General features: G+C 43.4%; 1 protein-coding gene and 1 non-coding gene across 5 annotated transcripts in view; one reads left to right on the top strand and one right to left on the bottom strand.

The window, feature by feature from the left end:
• Nucleotides 1-1167: 1167 nt before the first annotated feature.
• LOC115378794 (partitioning defective 3 homolog) overlaps nucleotides 1168-13686 on the top strand; it is a 392369-nt gene continuing 379850 nt past the window's right edge. For all 4 annotated transcript variants that reach the window (XM_030079303.1, XM_030079300.1, XM_030079301.1 and 1 more), the window contains exon 1: nucleotides 1168-1568. In XM_030079303.1, coding sequence (XP_029935163.1) covers nucleotides 1449-1568 — 120 coding nt within the window. In that variant the 5' untranslated portion in view covers nucleotides 1168-1448. The remainder of the gene's footprint in view (nucleotides 1569-13686) is intronic.
• Nucleotides 12440-12511, bottom strand: trnaw-cca (transfer RNA tryptophan (anticodon CCA)). Its single transcript has one exon. It is a non-coding gene; the product is annotated as a tRNA-Trp (tRNA).

Raw genomic sequence — 13686 nt, 5'->3', positions numbered from 1 at the left:
GAGCAAATGAAGCTCCAAAGAAAGGTTGTAGTAGCAGCTTTTGTCAGCAAATTGGGTCATATCAGGAATCCTGCCGTGGGCTGATTTCTAATACTGCACTGCAGTTAAGATGCTAATTATAAGACTTTTATCATAGAATTTGATCTCTATTTTTTTTTTTTTTTAATTATTTTTTAAGAGGCTTGTTTATAGATTGACATGTTTTACAGTCAGTGGCATTAGTGCAGCTTAAGGCAAAGATTCCCAAACTGTTTCATGTCAAGGTCCCCAAATAAGAGTCTCCATCTGAACTCCTATGAACTCCATCTGAGAGGATTTCTGTTGTTTGATATGAATTAACACATAATGTCCTAAAGGACAGGTGGGCAGGGGCAGTGAAATATGATCATCCATATACAACTTGAAAGTCTTTGGTTCAAGTCATTTGGTCTGTCTCAGGTGTTGAAGATGAATTTTCACTTTTTGTGTGTCCATGTAAAACACATAAATGCTGAAATCAATTGGGCATTCCTGTTTCTTTCACTAAAGCAGAATGTTGTAATAAATTACTAATTGGTGAGTTACACCTGCAATAGTTGCTGTTTGCAGTGTTTCAAGAACCTGCATTTCGTAAGGTTTTGCCTCAGGTAATCCCATGAGCAGTCAGTCAGCGAGCAGAGGACAGTGAAACCTCTCACAGCCGTGATCCTCACTCTCCGTCACTGGGTGTGAAACTCTAGCGAGTGAAATAATAGTGAAGTCGGAATATAAATGTTTCTGGGGTGTCCCTAAGTGATTTCAAGAACCCCTTGCACGCCGTCAGACCCCAAACCAGAGCGAAACTATTGCTATTAAAAAGGAATGGATGGGAAATAATTAAAAAGTTGAAATAAAACCTTGGAGGAAATTGTTCCATTTTGATCCACGATAGAGTGCATAATATGTAAAAAAAAAAAAAAAAAAAATTCCAAAACAACATTAATTTGTGCTGTTTCTCCGTAAAGACCCTGTCATATTATAAATTACACAGTGAAAATGCACCTATATCAGTCTGAAAACGTGGGAGAAGCGAGCAGGGATGAGTTAACCCTCGGTTCCACCCCTGACTTTGACGCATGGCTTTCGTGCGTAAAGGTTAACAGCAGTTAGTGGCAGTGCTTGCCGTAACATGTGGGCGCGCTAGTGGTATCAGTCCAGTTTTGCGCTCTTCGTGGAGAGAGCTTGTTGGGAAGTTTCTCTGAGTGAGTCAACACGGCGCAGGGAGGACGCCACCCAGCCCTGCCCCTGGATCCAATGCTGGGCTCCCATTCCCTCCCGAGGACGCGGGACACAAAGACAACTCCAGTTTGATCTCTCCACGCAACGCCGGGGATGATCTTTTTAACCTTTGCTCGTCGGGGATGGTTATTCTTGCGTTGACGCGGCGCGCTTTTCCCTGTTGGATTTAAAACACGGCAAAAAAAAGGAGCATGAAAGTGACGGTGTGTTTCGGGAGGACCCGGGTGGTCGTTCCCTGTGGAGATGGAAATATAAAAGTCCACAGCCTTATCGAGCAGGCGGCCATGAGGTACAAAAAGGCGATCGCCAAGGTAAGTCTGCGATCTGTGAGTGTTTTTGTGCGGTCACATTTCGCGCAAGGCACAGCTCCTGGCTGCCGGGAGTTGCTGCATCCACACGGAACCTCAACATGGCGCTTTTCTGGGAGTAAGACAGAGGGACAGAGTGGGGAGAAGAAGCCCAGCGGCTGCCCCTAAACTGGTGATCCAGTGGAGATCCCCAGGGACCTTGGAAGGGGAGGGGTGGGAGGGTATGGGGGTGTTTCCAGGCAGGACACCCCTGCCAACTTTCACTGCTGAGCCTATTATTTCATTGTTTTTACTTTTCACAGCAAGAGCAGCCCTTTTCATCACCAGATCATATAGGTTTTAGTTCCCTTCCTATAAACAATTTTGTATCCCTGCACTTAATCAAATGGGGGTCTGGTTTGTTGAGGATGTATTTTGGGCTCCTGGAGAGGAAGCACTGTTAGAAGACTGTGTGGACGGTCATTCGGAAGCGCTTTGTTGGCACACAAGCGCGCAAAAAAAAAACAACTAACCTGAAATGCGTGATATTGAATCATTGCAGTTAGTTATTTTGCGACTGTTGGCACAATGATGAAAACACTGGCAACCGAATTACACGTTACAGCTGTGAGTTGCGTGTGTGGGTGGAAGGACATGCACTTGTGCCTTTTTATGGAGAAAAAAAACAGAGAATTTTTCCAGCTCCAGTTAAAATATCATGCATGCATTATAGCAGAAAATCCCACAGAAACATAATAGAAAATGAAACCTGAAAAGTCCTATAGGCATAAAGTGTACTAAGGTCCCTATAGCCTCCCCGCTGGATAGATAGAGGCTCCCATTGGATTACTATTGAAGCATGCATGTTAGGGATAGTGTATGAGTGCAACCTGTCAAAAAGTAAGGTAACTTGCTTTTGAGTACTATAGCCATGCACTGAATCCCTGTGTGTGTGTGTGTGTGTGTGTGTGTGTGTGTGTGTGTGTGTGTGTGTGTGTGTGTGTGTGTGTGTGTGTGTGTGTGTGCGCACATTTCTGTGTTTGCAGTTGTAAAGGAATGGAGAAAATGTGGCTTAATAAAGTTCCCATCTTTTCCTATTCCAGCCTTTTTGATGGGGAAAATCTGGTTTGTCCTCATTGCCCTTTCAATTACATCCTTTAAAAGTTTTTTTTTCAGTTCATCCAGACTTTACTTATGTACTGCCTCGGACAAATGAAGTAGTGATGGAGCGCATGTCTGTGTGAGATTCCCCTGCCAGATTTGAATAAGGCTTGACAGGACACTGATTGCATTTCCCTTTGTGGCTTTTTAATGCCCGCGCTTTAGAGCCCATTAAATGACTAATGAATGAATTGAAGTTTGTTTCTGTTGCCATGGCCAGTGACAGCGCTCCCCCCTCCTTGCCAATGGGTGGTATTACTATTGGAGTCACGTTAATGCTGCAGCTTGTCTTGAAGAGCTTGGAATACCTCGGTGAACCCAGGCTCGTTTTTGCCAAGATATTTCTTTTCACTGTTTCAGCTTTGGGAAACCATTCAGCCTCCCCATGCCAGAGAGAAGTTCTTTAGACAGGTTTCTTAGGTGAGGGTCTAACATTCTTGGTGACTGGTGATGTGGTTTTGACGCAAATGTGTTCAAGTTTTGCCTTTAATGTAGTTGCCGCATCCAAAGCCCGTGCATTGCGTTGCTTTGTCTGCAGACGTGTCTATTTGTTTTTAAGAACCTGTTGACATTTGTAAACGGCAGCCATATGTGTTAATGGCCAAAGGGAACCGTATTTAAATCCCGGTGAATCCCTCACTCTTCACACCTATATTCTTAGCTGTGCCTTGGGCATTCTACATAGACAGATGGAAGTCATGAGGCGCATTTCCTGGAAATGAAGAAACTCATTTGTTTTTTTACATATGCACTGGTGCTGCTCAGCGGAAGATTTTATCATTGAAGACAAACAGAGTAGGTCAACAGTAAACACTCCCTCTTGAAGAGTGCCTCCTGCTTTGACACACAAACAATCACACACACACACACACACACATTCCCTCCTCTGTGTTACTGCGCTTGTTGGTTTTCCATGGTTCAGCAGAACAGAGGCGACTGCTCCATTGATCCATGCAGTGGTAAGTGTTGAAGTGTAGGCTTTCCCTCAGGAGAACACTTGGCTGTGGATCAACACTAACTTTCACAGGCCAGCCAAGACCTTTGGACATGTATCTACAGAGACTGGAAAAGGGTTTGGCTTTGAGATGCAAAGGAAAGATGCAATAACACAAGTCTCATCAGTTTTATAATAACAACATATCCCTTCTTTTCACAGTGCCCCATGTTGGTTTAGCCCTTAATGCCTGTGTACTAAAGGTTCTGATTTATGGCTATGCTCACACTGCAAAATCAGGTTATTTCCACTTCTTTCCCTCATGTGACACTCATCAGAGTAAAGAGCAAAAAAAAAATGCATGGAGTCATATTTTTTCAGTTCTGATGTGAACCATATGGATATGTGGTACCAATTCAGACCCAGTAACATGCAACCTACTGTACATGCCACTTATATTGTAATGCTCAAATTGGAATTTGCCATTGTTGCCATGACAATAAGGAAATGCTACATAATCTAATCTGAGACATTTGTCATATTTTTGGAATATTGGCTGCTTTAACATTAGGCAGCATTAACAAAGAGGACAGACAACTGATTTGAGTGGCATTTGCTGGGACATTGTGATTCAGTCAAAACGTGAGGGCACATACCCTCAATTGAAAAGTGCTGGAAACAAGCAGGAGAAGCCGAGGTACAAGCATCTGATGTGCTTTGCTATTGCTTCTCTGTTCATGCATCTTAATGACATAAAAGTCAATCCAAACTGACAAGTTACTCCCGAGTACTAGCAGTGTCTCAGAACCAGTGCTTGTCTGGGTGTTTTCAGGGATGCTGAACACATCACTCTGACTGTTTCCCAGGGTCCAATTAACTCGGGGGAATGTCCATTCGACTCAGCATTCTTGGATCAATGGATCCAAAACTGAACCTCGTAGTGACTCAGAATCAAAGCTTGTCTGGGGCTTCTTGGGGATGTTAAACTACAATATTCCATTCCTGAGGTACAGGTTCTAGTTCTGGCTCCTGGGTCAATTCCGACAATTTCCTGTGGTCAGGATCGTGTTCGGCTGACTCCGCTCCCCTAAAAACTTCTGATAGCCAACTTTGGGATCAGTGGCCCAAAGATAAAGGGGTTGAATGGCGGGACAAACAAACACACAGCTCTCCAATTACAGCAGTAGGATATTGGAAAGCGAAATGAATAATTTCTGTTGCTGTTCTGATCATGTCTCATAGACACCACCTTTGTCATGAATATTTCGTCCACCACTTTGCTTCTATTATTTCCTCTCGGTCCCACCACGTTTTTTTAGAAGCAAATGGACAGGCTGTATTTGACATCAGGCTCCACTGTTTACCATACTGCCTGAGTGCAGCAGTGGAGGCACACTTACAGGATATGAGAAGCACTCCCCAACATGCTGCTTGAGCGGAAAACCCATCTCTTCAAGAAATACTTCACGTCCGCCTCTTCCCGGCTTTCCTCCTCGAATATTGCAGTTGATCTTGTCACTGCCTTGTTTGGGTAAAAAAGAAACCCTGTCTGATTGTTGTGTCTTTAACGACCACTCCTCTATCAAAGAAAAACCATTGAGGGGATGCAGAAGTAATTGCTACATTCATTGTGTTTATTTTCCCCTGCACCCTTTGCTCTTTGGTGCATGTAATGTCTGTGATATAGGAAATGAATGTGTTCTTCTCTCATTATATGTGGCTCTGCATAAATTAGGCCTAACTGCGGTGGACCCCAATCAGACATTGGCAGACATCCTCTGATGTGCTGGTATACCTGATCTTCTCTAGGGGCCCTTAGAAGGCTTTATCAGTGTCTCAATGGGACCAGGAGGTATGCATAAATCACCACTCAAGGACCATTAACCCTGGAGTCAATCTGGCCTACAGTGTTTGCAGTCATGAAGGATTAATGGTAAATGGCTTTTCAGGCTTCTCATCCTGCTCTTCTGTTCATGAGAATCTTGCTTTTTAGCATCAGTGAGTGGTTTTCGGTTGCATAAGCAAGAGCAGTATGAAGATGTTATTTTGTGGGCTATCCTGTTGGCATACAAAACTCCATGTCCACGTGACTGGGAGGTTCATGATCTGCAGTCTGGTTTCACTCTGCTCCTCCTTCAATGTATGCTGACACACGCATAAAGCCATGGAATACTCAAACACGTTGGATCGCTCGCTCTCCTTTCAAGTAATTTGTGTCTTTCATTCTCTGAAGTGCTGTCCAGTAAACTCGCCGGACTCATACTTTCCCAGGGCTGCTCAGCCTAAATGTAGGTTAAAGCTTTAAATCACGTAACTGCACTTTTCCCCCAGCAAAACTACAAAAATTCAAACTTGCAGGCATGTTACAACATACGATACACAAGCTGTTGAAATACAAGGACACAAGAATATCCTAAGGGGAGGAGATGGTTAAGCAAAGAAGAGTTCCACATCTCCATATTTCTCTCCCTCGCCTCGACATCAAGAACTGTAAATCACCGCTCCTCTCTCTGTATATTTATAGAAACCATATGAGCAACATGTGTCCTCTGGACTTTAAAAAGAAGCCAAATTTAATAAACATAGGCTAAACAGTGCTTCGGCTCTAGCACTATTACAGAGTGTCTGCTGGTCCTTCAAAAAGCCTTAAATTCCATTTAGTGAATGTAAGTCCTTAAAGGTCATTAAATTGTCTTAAATATGAATTTATATTATCAATGTGTCTAAACACCCTGTATTTTAATTTCATTTATCCATCCTTTAATTTCTTTTTGCCAAAAATTCTTAAGCTCTTCTGCATGAAATACAATATTTCTGAAGTTACAAAACTCTAAACCTCCCACTGAACCAAGTACTTTCTTTATACTGACATGCTGCACTAAACCTGTTGTGAAAATGCCTGTAGCAGATTATTCACTTCATACTTACTGTCATATACTACATTTACATGCATATAAGAAACCAGATTATTCATTTTAGCAGCTACAGGGAGAAAGTTTTAGAGTCTGCAAAAAAGTCCTGATTTTAATTTTTTCCCACCTGCAGCTTGCATCTAAACTAAAGGACTCATTAACCAAACTTATTCCTACCTGAAACTGACCTCAGTGCAAGACCAAATATATTGTATTTACCTTTATACTCATCCGCAATGCTCATTTGAATAAGTAAAAGCTAATTTTTGCAAAAATGAGTCTTAAATTTTGCTAAAAGTTATCTTGAAAAGGTCTTAAAAGCATTAAATTTAACTCTGATACATTGTAGACACCCTGTTGTCACCTCAGTACTCCTGCACACCCCTCCCAAATGCATACCATCCATGGATGACACCACAGAATATGTCATTCCTAAATTCCTCGCTTTTAAAATGATTGATAAGTGTTGAACTGTTGAGACTTTAGCCTTGGATTCTAAGCTGTCTCGAAGTGATTCTTTGTAGGAAGTCATGTAGGGGATTTAAGAGAAACCCATTGGCTTTCCCCCAACAATAGGTCAAGTCACTCACATTAGACCTTTCTACTGGTGCAGTCCTCCTATAGCCTCACTCAGCTGGCCATCATAGGTTCTGTCAAATAGTCCTGAATTGTGGTTTGGTGTTTCTTCATTGTATGCAACAAAGACACCACCATTATTTCTGTGCCACATTTGAAACTTTTTGCACTTTGGAATATGGCTTCTTATATCTAAGTTTTTGTGTTTTCTAGGACTTTCTCCTGTATAATTTGTGAATTATGGCTGTTATGTCTCAGCAGACTGATCCTGGACATCAAACAAAGTGCAGTTTCATTTACTCACTGCTAACAATCACCTCTGTCCCCTAAGTAGACATATTTCTCATACCACCTTCTGGTTCACTGAGTCATGCCATGCCATTTACCACCTTGGATCTTGAACACACTCCACCTAGAGGCTGCTGTTCGATGACCTCTTCCCTTGTGTTCTCAGTCTTCCTGGCTCCTGGAGGTTGTCAGTCCGGTGTAAATTGGCTGTTCAGAAACATGTGGCTATGACGGCGGACAGGCACACAGGGGGAGAGGCCAGGAGGATACAGCACATGTTTTTCTACTGCAGGGTAAAGTCAAGGACGAGGCCAGTTCAGAATGTGGATCGCATGCGATCCAAAGCACTGGAAGTCATTGCATTGGAAGCTATCGCCCAGGGTGCATCTTTGGTGGTGACCAGATGTGAGAAGAGTCACTGAAATGTGGATCTGAAGGCAAAGTGAAAGACAAAAAAGCTAAGCTGCCTTTGGCCCTGTGGTGACATTTTTCAAAGTGGAATAGCAACACAACTATAGTTTGCAAAGTTTTGATAGAGAATATGTATTTAACTGGGCATAAAATTCCCTGTCATATCTTGGTGATGGCCCAAAGCTGTGTGGCAGGCTGGTGATGGAATCTGCCCTACAACAGGGTTGCCAAAGTTAAAAAAAAACAAAAAAAAACAATGTTGCTGAAGTGTCTTTGAGCAAGACTGTAAATCCCTGCCAGCTTAAGGATGTCCTTCTGTAGCAGATGACCTGATATGCTTCCATATGTTTATCAAACACGATTTGTATGTGTATCCTGTCTGCTGGGAAACATAGGCCCCTTCTAAAAGTCCAGCAGGAGTTTTGCAATCCTCATTCAAGGAACTAAGCAGAGTCTCGGCCAGTGCAGCTGTACAGAAACACCGCAGAAGGAAAGTGGGAAGTGCCTTTGGAAAGGCTGTCAGAGCTCATTAGCTCACTACACTCAGCAAGCCACCGGTTACGTAACGGAGAGGAGCTGTTCGGTTATGTCAGGAGGAATATTACAGTAATGAAAGATAATTGAGGGGGGTTATCTTGAGTGGACTATGGAGCTGCTGAGCTCTATAGGTCCCCTTGCTGATGGGATGCAAAGTGATTGATGGTTACTGAGTGGGAGTAGGTCCATGGTTCAGCTGTGGTCAAGTGTGTTTCAGAGTTCATTTCTACCACAGCAGGAGTCACAGCAGGGGCAGAGGAGCTGAAGAAGTGTGCACTCAATAACCTCTCACCCCTTTACAATATAGTTGTATTCCCATCCTCTCCGCTGCTTTATCTCTCTCATGTTTTGTCTTTTTCCCCTCCCCTTCTCTCTTGTATGTCTTTACCTCTCTGTCTGTCTCTTTTTTTCCCTCTCTCCAGCTGGTCACCACAGTGCTCTCTTCCAGCCGACTGAGCAGTATCCCTGCTTTCGCGCAAACTCCTTCCAGGTGGATTGCGGGCTGCCTAACTTTGACTCAAAACACCACACACCCGCTGCTACTAAAGTCATGAGTTAAGGTTTGCTCAGGCATCCAGAAAGGATGTTCACCGCCTTGGCCTGGACTTTACTGTCTGCTCATCGAGATCTAAGACACCGATGTGGCTCAGTTTGTTCCTCTGTTGCTTTTTGGTACAAAATCTAGATTTTTCACATTCACATCTCAGTGAAACTGGTGTTAAAAGCACAATTGCTCTAGGTGCCACCTGCAACGTGGAGTAATAGTGTAACAAGAGAGAACAGTGTGTTCACAGAAAACAGACTGCACAGAGCATAAGAGCCTACAATTTAACACAACTGTGCAGGCTGGTAACAGCATGTTCGGTTATATGCTCAGCTGTGCGCAAACAGTGTAGATGCAAAAAAATGTAGTTAAGTATTAACCTTTGAATTTGGAAGGAAGCGCTCAGAGGAATGAAACAGCTAGCCTACTTCTTCGTAATGGCAATTTTTAGATGTGGTTTGTTTTATTGTTGCCGCCTCTCTCTAGTGGATAGAGATGGGACAGAATGAAACTTAAAAATCATCACTACATGACAAAAACAATCACAACTGCAGGATTGTTTCAATGATCTGAAAATGTTTCTGAAATCTTTTCACCATGTTTTGTATTTAAAATCACATCTTTAACTGTCAGCATGTTTTCCCCCTTTTTGCATTAAAATAATTACACAGCCAATACCATATAGGTAACATGAAATACACAAGGGTATGATATACATAAATACAGATGGGTCTTCTGGAGAACACATACCAGTAGTGTTTGTCAAACTTGAACACATTTTCAACCAATTGGATGGCCGCTGGATTTAAACTATGGAATTTATTGTGTTTGTGATTAAAACGTTGCTAATAAGTCATGATGTGTAATAGGCAAGTGGAGATAAAGGAGAATAAGAACTGACTGGCTGATGCTGATCTTGGTTGATGCTAGATGTTACATACCACAGAAACTCTGACTTTTTAAATACAAGCTAATCAAAGATAGCTACCATAATTTCAATTTGAAACAGTGTAAGTAACTGTCAGGTATTTTATCATGATTGTAATAAAACTGGTAATTGTTCCATCCCTAATCGTGTACATAACTCAAGGGGTCAGTGTAGGAACAAATAGCTCTTAAAGACTTTGGCTCTTGGCTATAGGGCGATCTGTGTGAGACTGAATATGGTTCAGCGGAGAGAGAGAGAGAGACTGCTTCCTGATCCTCCAAACCGTCTGGCAGGCTTTTTGCTTGGCCGGCTGACAGACTGAAGCTCTGTCTGGCGAGCTTCCCTAACCACGTGAACAGCACCAAGGACAATGGCACCACATCGAGCCCCTTATCTTCCCCAAACTGTGTTTTCTCCCCGGGTCAAATCCAGGTCAGGAATCTGCTGACCCCCGGGGCTCACACACCGGTTAGCATGCATCAAACGTGCACACAGGCGCTCACAAATGCACACATGTGAGGGAGTGCACATGCATGCAAAAACTAGCGCTAACTTGCACACACACATGCGTACTCTGTGTGCAAAAGATCAAGCCCTGTGGATGATGAATGAGTGAGAAGTGCAAAGCTTTGAGTGCTGCACAAAGCCGACGAGAGGTTCTGGCAGTAGCTGCAGCGTAAGCGGGCCACACGCCATCGTGGCAACTGCCAAGTCTGCATATGCCGAGTCTTGCCGACCATTGCGTGACTGTGGTGTTTTCCTGCTCCACATACACTCCGCTGGGGCATTCAGGGTCACATAATATTGCGTTTCATCATGTCATTTGGGCTCCGTTCAGGGGGAAACACTTAACTGTGTTCTCGGAGCAGACTTTGCATCAGTCAGGGTAATGTGATGCAGTGGTTCAAGTTGCAGAGAGACATGGATTGTTGGCACATGAAACACCTGGCATTTCTTGCTCTGGTGCCAGTTTCTGCGGTCACATGGCTGCTGATAGTATTGTAATTGTCGCTATTGATTTTTTTTTTTTTTTCTGAGTTTCCCTGTCGTCCTTGCAGCTGAATAACAGAAATAGCTTTTGTTGTCAAAGCATTCACAAGTTTAGTGAGCCTTGACGGGCAAAGCATAGAGTATTTCCGGGCATGTTTTCAAAATAGGCATGTGTGCTCTTAAATGAATTTAGAGATAGCGCGGCTCCATTCAGACTTTGCACAGTGTGTCGAGCTGACACACCAAATATGACGTCTTGATAGCGGCCAGCCGGTGTTTTTTTTTTTTTTTTTTTTTCTGTCCCAGTTGTAGTCGTGCAGTGGTTGGGACTCCCTTTTGTTATCTCAGTCCACTGGTTCAGATAATCCAGCTAATCATTAGCCTCAGCCGTTAGAAGTAAGACAATAGAACCAATGCCATGTATGTGATCTGGCATAACTTAGAAATTCATTCGTGTTGAAGAGCTACCCCGCACCCCTCCAGGAATGTCAGCGATCACAGGTTGGGGTGAGAATCTCCAAAAGGCCCTGACATTCCTGGTTACTGATGATGGTGAATACCTTGTGTTTAGATAGTAAAATGTGTCATCATGTATCACCGTAAAACCTTTTTTTGCCGCCCCAAATTTGTATTAGTCTCTTTAGAGAGACTATTAGACTTCATAATTTGGACGTCATTTGCTGGGTAAGGCTGGGGAAACACTAAATCAGCGGTTGGCCAGGTGATGGGCTGCATTCCAAATTTACAATTTATTCATTTATCCATACTTAATAAACAACTGCACAACAAACAACTGTCAGTTTCTTTTCTGTGCATGAATGAATTTCTACACCAGTGCATTTGGCTCCAAAACACATTCGATTATATCACATGACTTTTTCTTTTCATATGCTCGGCACCTGTACCAAACAATTAGTGAAATGGTTTTCCTATAATCATGTTTCAGCAGAGCAATTTGGTTCTATTATAAGTTATGACTCATGTCCACAGGTCAGATTAAATTGTCACACGGGCTGGTCCTGGCCCCTGAGCAATAGCCTGCCCATGACTGAGCTTGAGGATTATCAGGCCCACTTACACCGGATTTGCTCATCCAACAAATTGAGGGGAAACTGATCAGAGATTCCTCCAGGACTGATGTTTAGCAGAGGTTATCCGGTGGTGTGACAGTGTTGCAGAAGTCTAACAGACCAGGTCCACGTGCACCCTGATCTGAACCACGCCGATGGCATCAAGTGTGACTCAGAATCTGCAGGGTCCCGAACCAAGTCACAAGCCAGTGATGAGGCACAAAGAGCCGGTTTTTATCTGTGTCATATTAGAAATGAAAGGTCTTGACATCAGTGACATGTGGAGAATCTGTTATTGCCTACGGGATACTCTGTCCTTGTCTCATCACCGAGTGTTGGCATTGCATCAGAGAGACAAGACTGCGAAATTGATTATGTTTGTGATTCATTGCCTGTCTGGAACATCATGAGTTTCATTCTGTCTCTCTCTTCTGTCTCCAAGAACAATCATTCATGAGTTTAGTCAGTGGGTATGTGACTGTTATCCTCTGTATGGACACATTCTGGTGATGAGAGGATGGTTTTGTGTGCGTTTGAAAAGCACTGACCCCGACGTGATTTGAACACGCAACCTTCTGATCTGGAGTCAGACGCGCTACCGTTGCGCCACGAGGTCTCTGCTGCGCCTGTCTCCAGTCTTCCATGTTTCCCTCTGTCCTTATCTCCCCTGCTTCCCCTTCTCATTCCATCCTATTCCAGCCCTGCCTCTTGCATGTTTTGTCACAGGTGAGTCACCAGCAGATTAAGGGTTTGTTTAGGATAGGTTACATGCAGCACCTTTCATGTGACTCAGCCAACCAGACTGGCAGCCAACATGATAGTCTGCACAATAGGACAGAATAACTAGTGCTGTATATGGCCGCTATTTGAAGTCTAACCCGCTCACTGGCACATGTGTGACTTATTTTACCTCTGTGTTCCTGCTGAAGCTTGCTTCCTCCATGAATGATTTAGATTATTTTCCTTGAGAGAATAAATTAACACTATGTGCAGCTGCTGTCACCTTAAAGGCCTTCTGAAGAAAGGATCTTCCTGAGTACTGCATCACACATTTGGATTCTTTTGAAATGCAAAAGCCAATATTTCCAAGGTGTTGACTTAAATGTATTTCGGGGAGAAGCGGCCAACATCATGCTGGCTAATGCTGTTAAGATGGAAAAGCACTTTGGACCTCCCTGACATGTTCTCAAAGGCCGTTTTGTCAGCTTCCATTGTTTAAACTTTGCGGGTCTTAACATGGAAGCCTGTTTTTCTGCCCTTAAAATACACACAGGCATTCCTTTTCCATTGGATAATAGTATAGACTGTAGCTCCGCTCTCCTGTCAGGGAAAACTCTCAAATTTGGGTCTGTGTGGAGTGTTTCTTCAGCTTTGAGTTCACAGATTGGAGTTTTAGTAGTGGAATCATTTCTCTTGGAAGCAGAAATAGTCTCACTGGTACAGTGAATGGGCTGGGCCAGAAGCACCATTTGATTGAGCTCCACTTCACTTAATTCTGACAACTTGAACGGCCAAGAAGACACTGTATCAAAATAGCTGACTAACTCGCCTCGCTGTGGGCCAGTAAGGCTAGTTTGAACGTGGAGGGTCGGTTACCTGGGTGGCGTTTCTTCAGTTTGAAGCGCTCTAGCCTTCAAAACATTAGCCCCCTCCTCTCCTACTTCTTGCCTTTTTCAGTGGGCTTCAGTCTAATGTTCCTTTGCCAGCAAAACCTCAGTTTCTCTGGCTGAGTAACTGCGGCTCAACAAATGACATTATTTCTGCCTCCAGAGCAGCTCTGCCTCTGAAAAA

This window comes from Myripristis murdjan, chromosome 20, assembly GCF_902150065.1.
Source record: "Myripristis murdjan chromosome 20, fMyrMur1.1, whole genome shotgun sequence".
Taxonomy (NCBI): domain Eukaryota; kingdom Metazoa; phylum Chordata; class Actinopteri; order Holocentriformes; family Holocentridae; genus Myripristis; species Myripristis murdjan.
The sequence above is the reverse complement of the archived record's forward strand: the minus strand, read 5'-3'. Positions and strand labels throughout refer to the sequence as shown.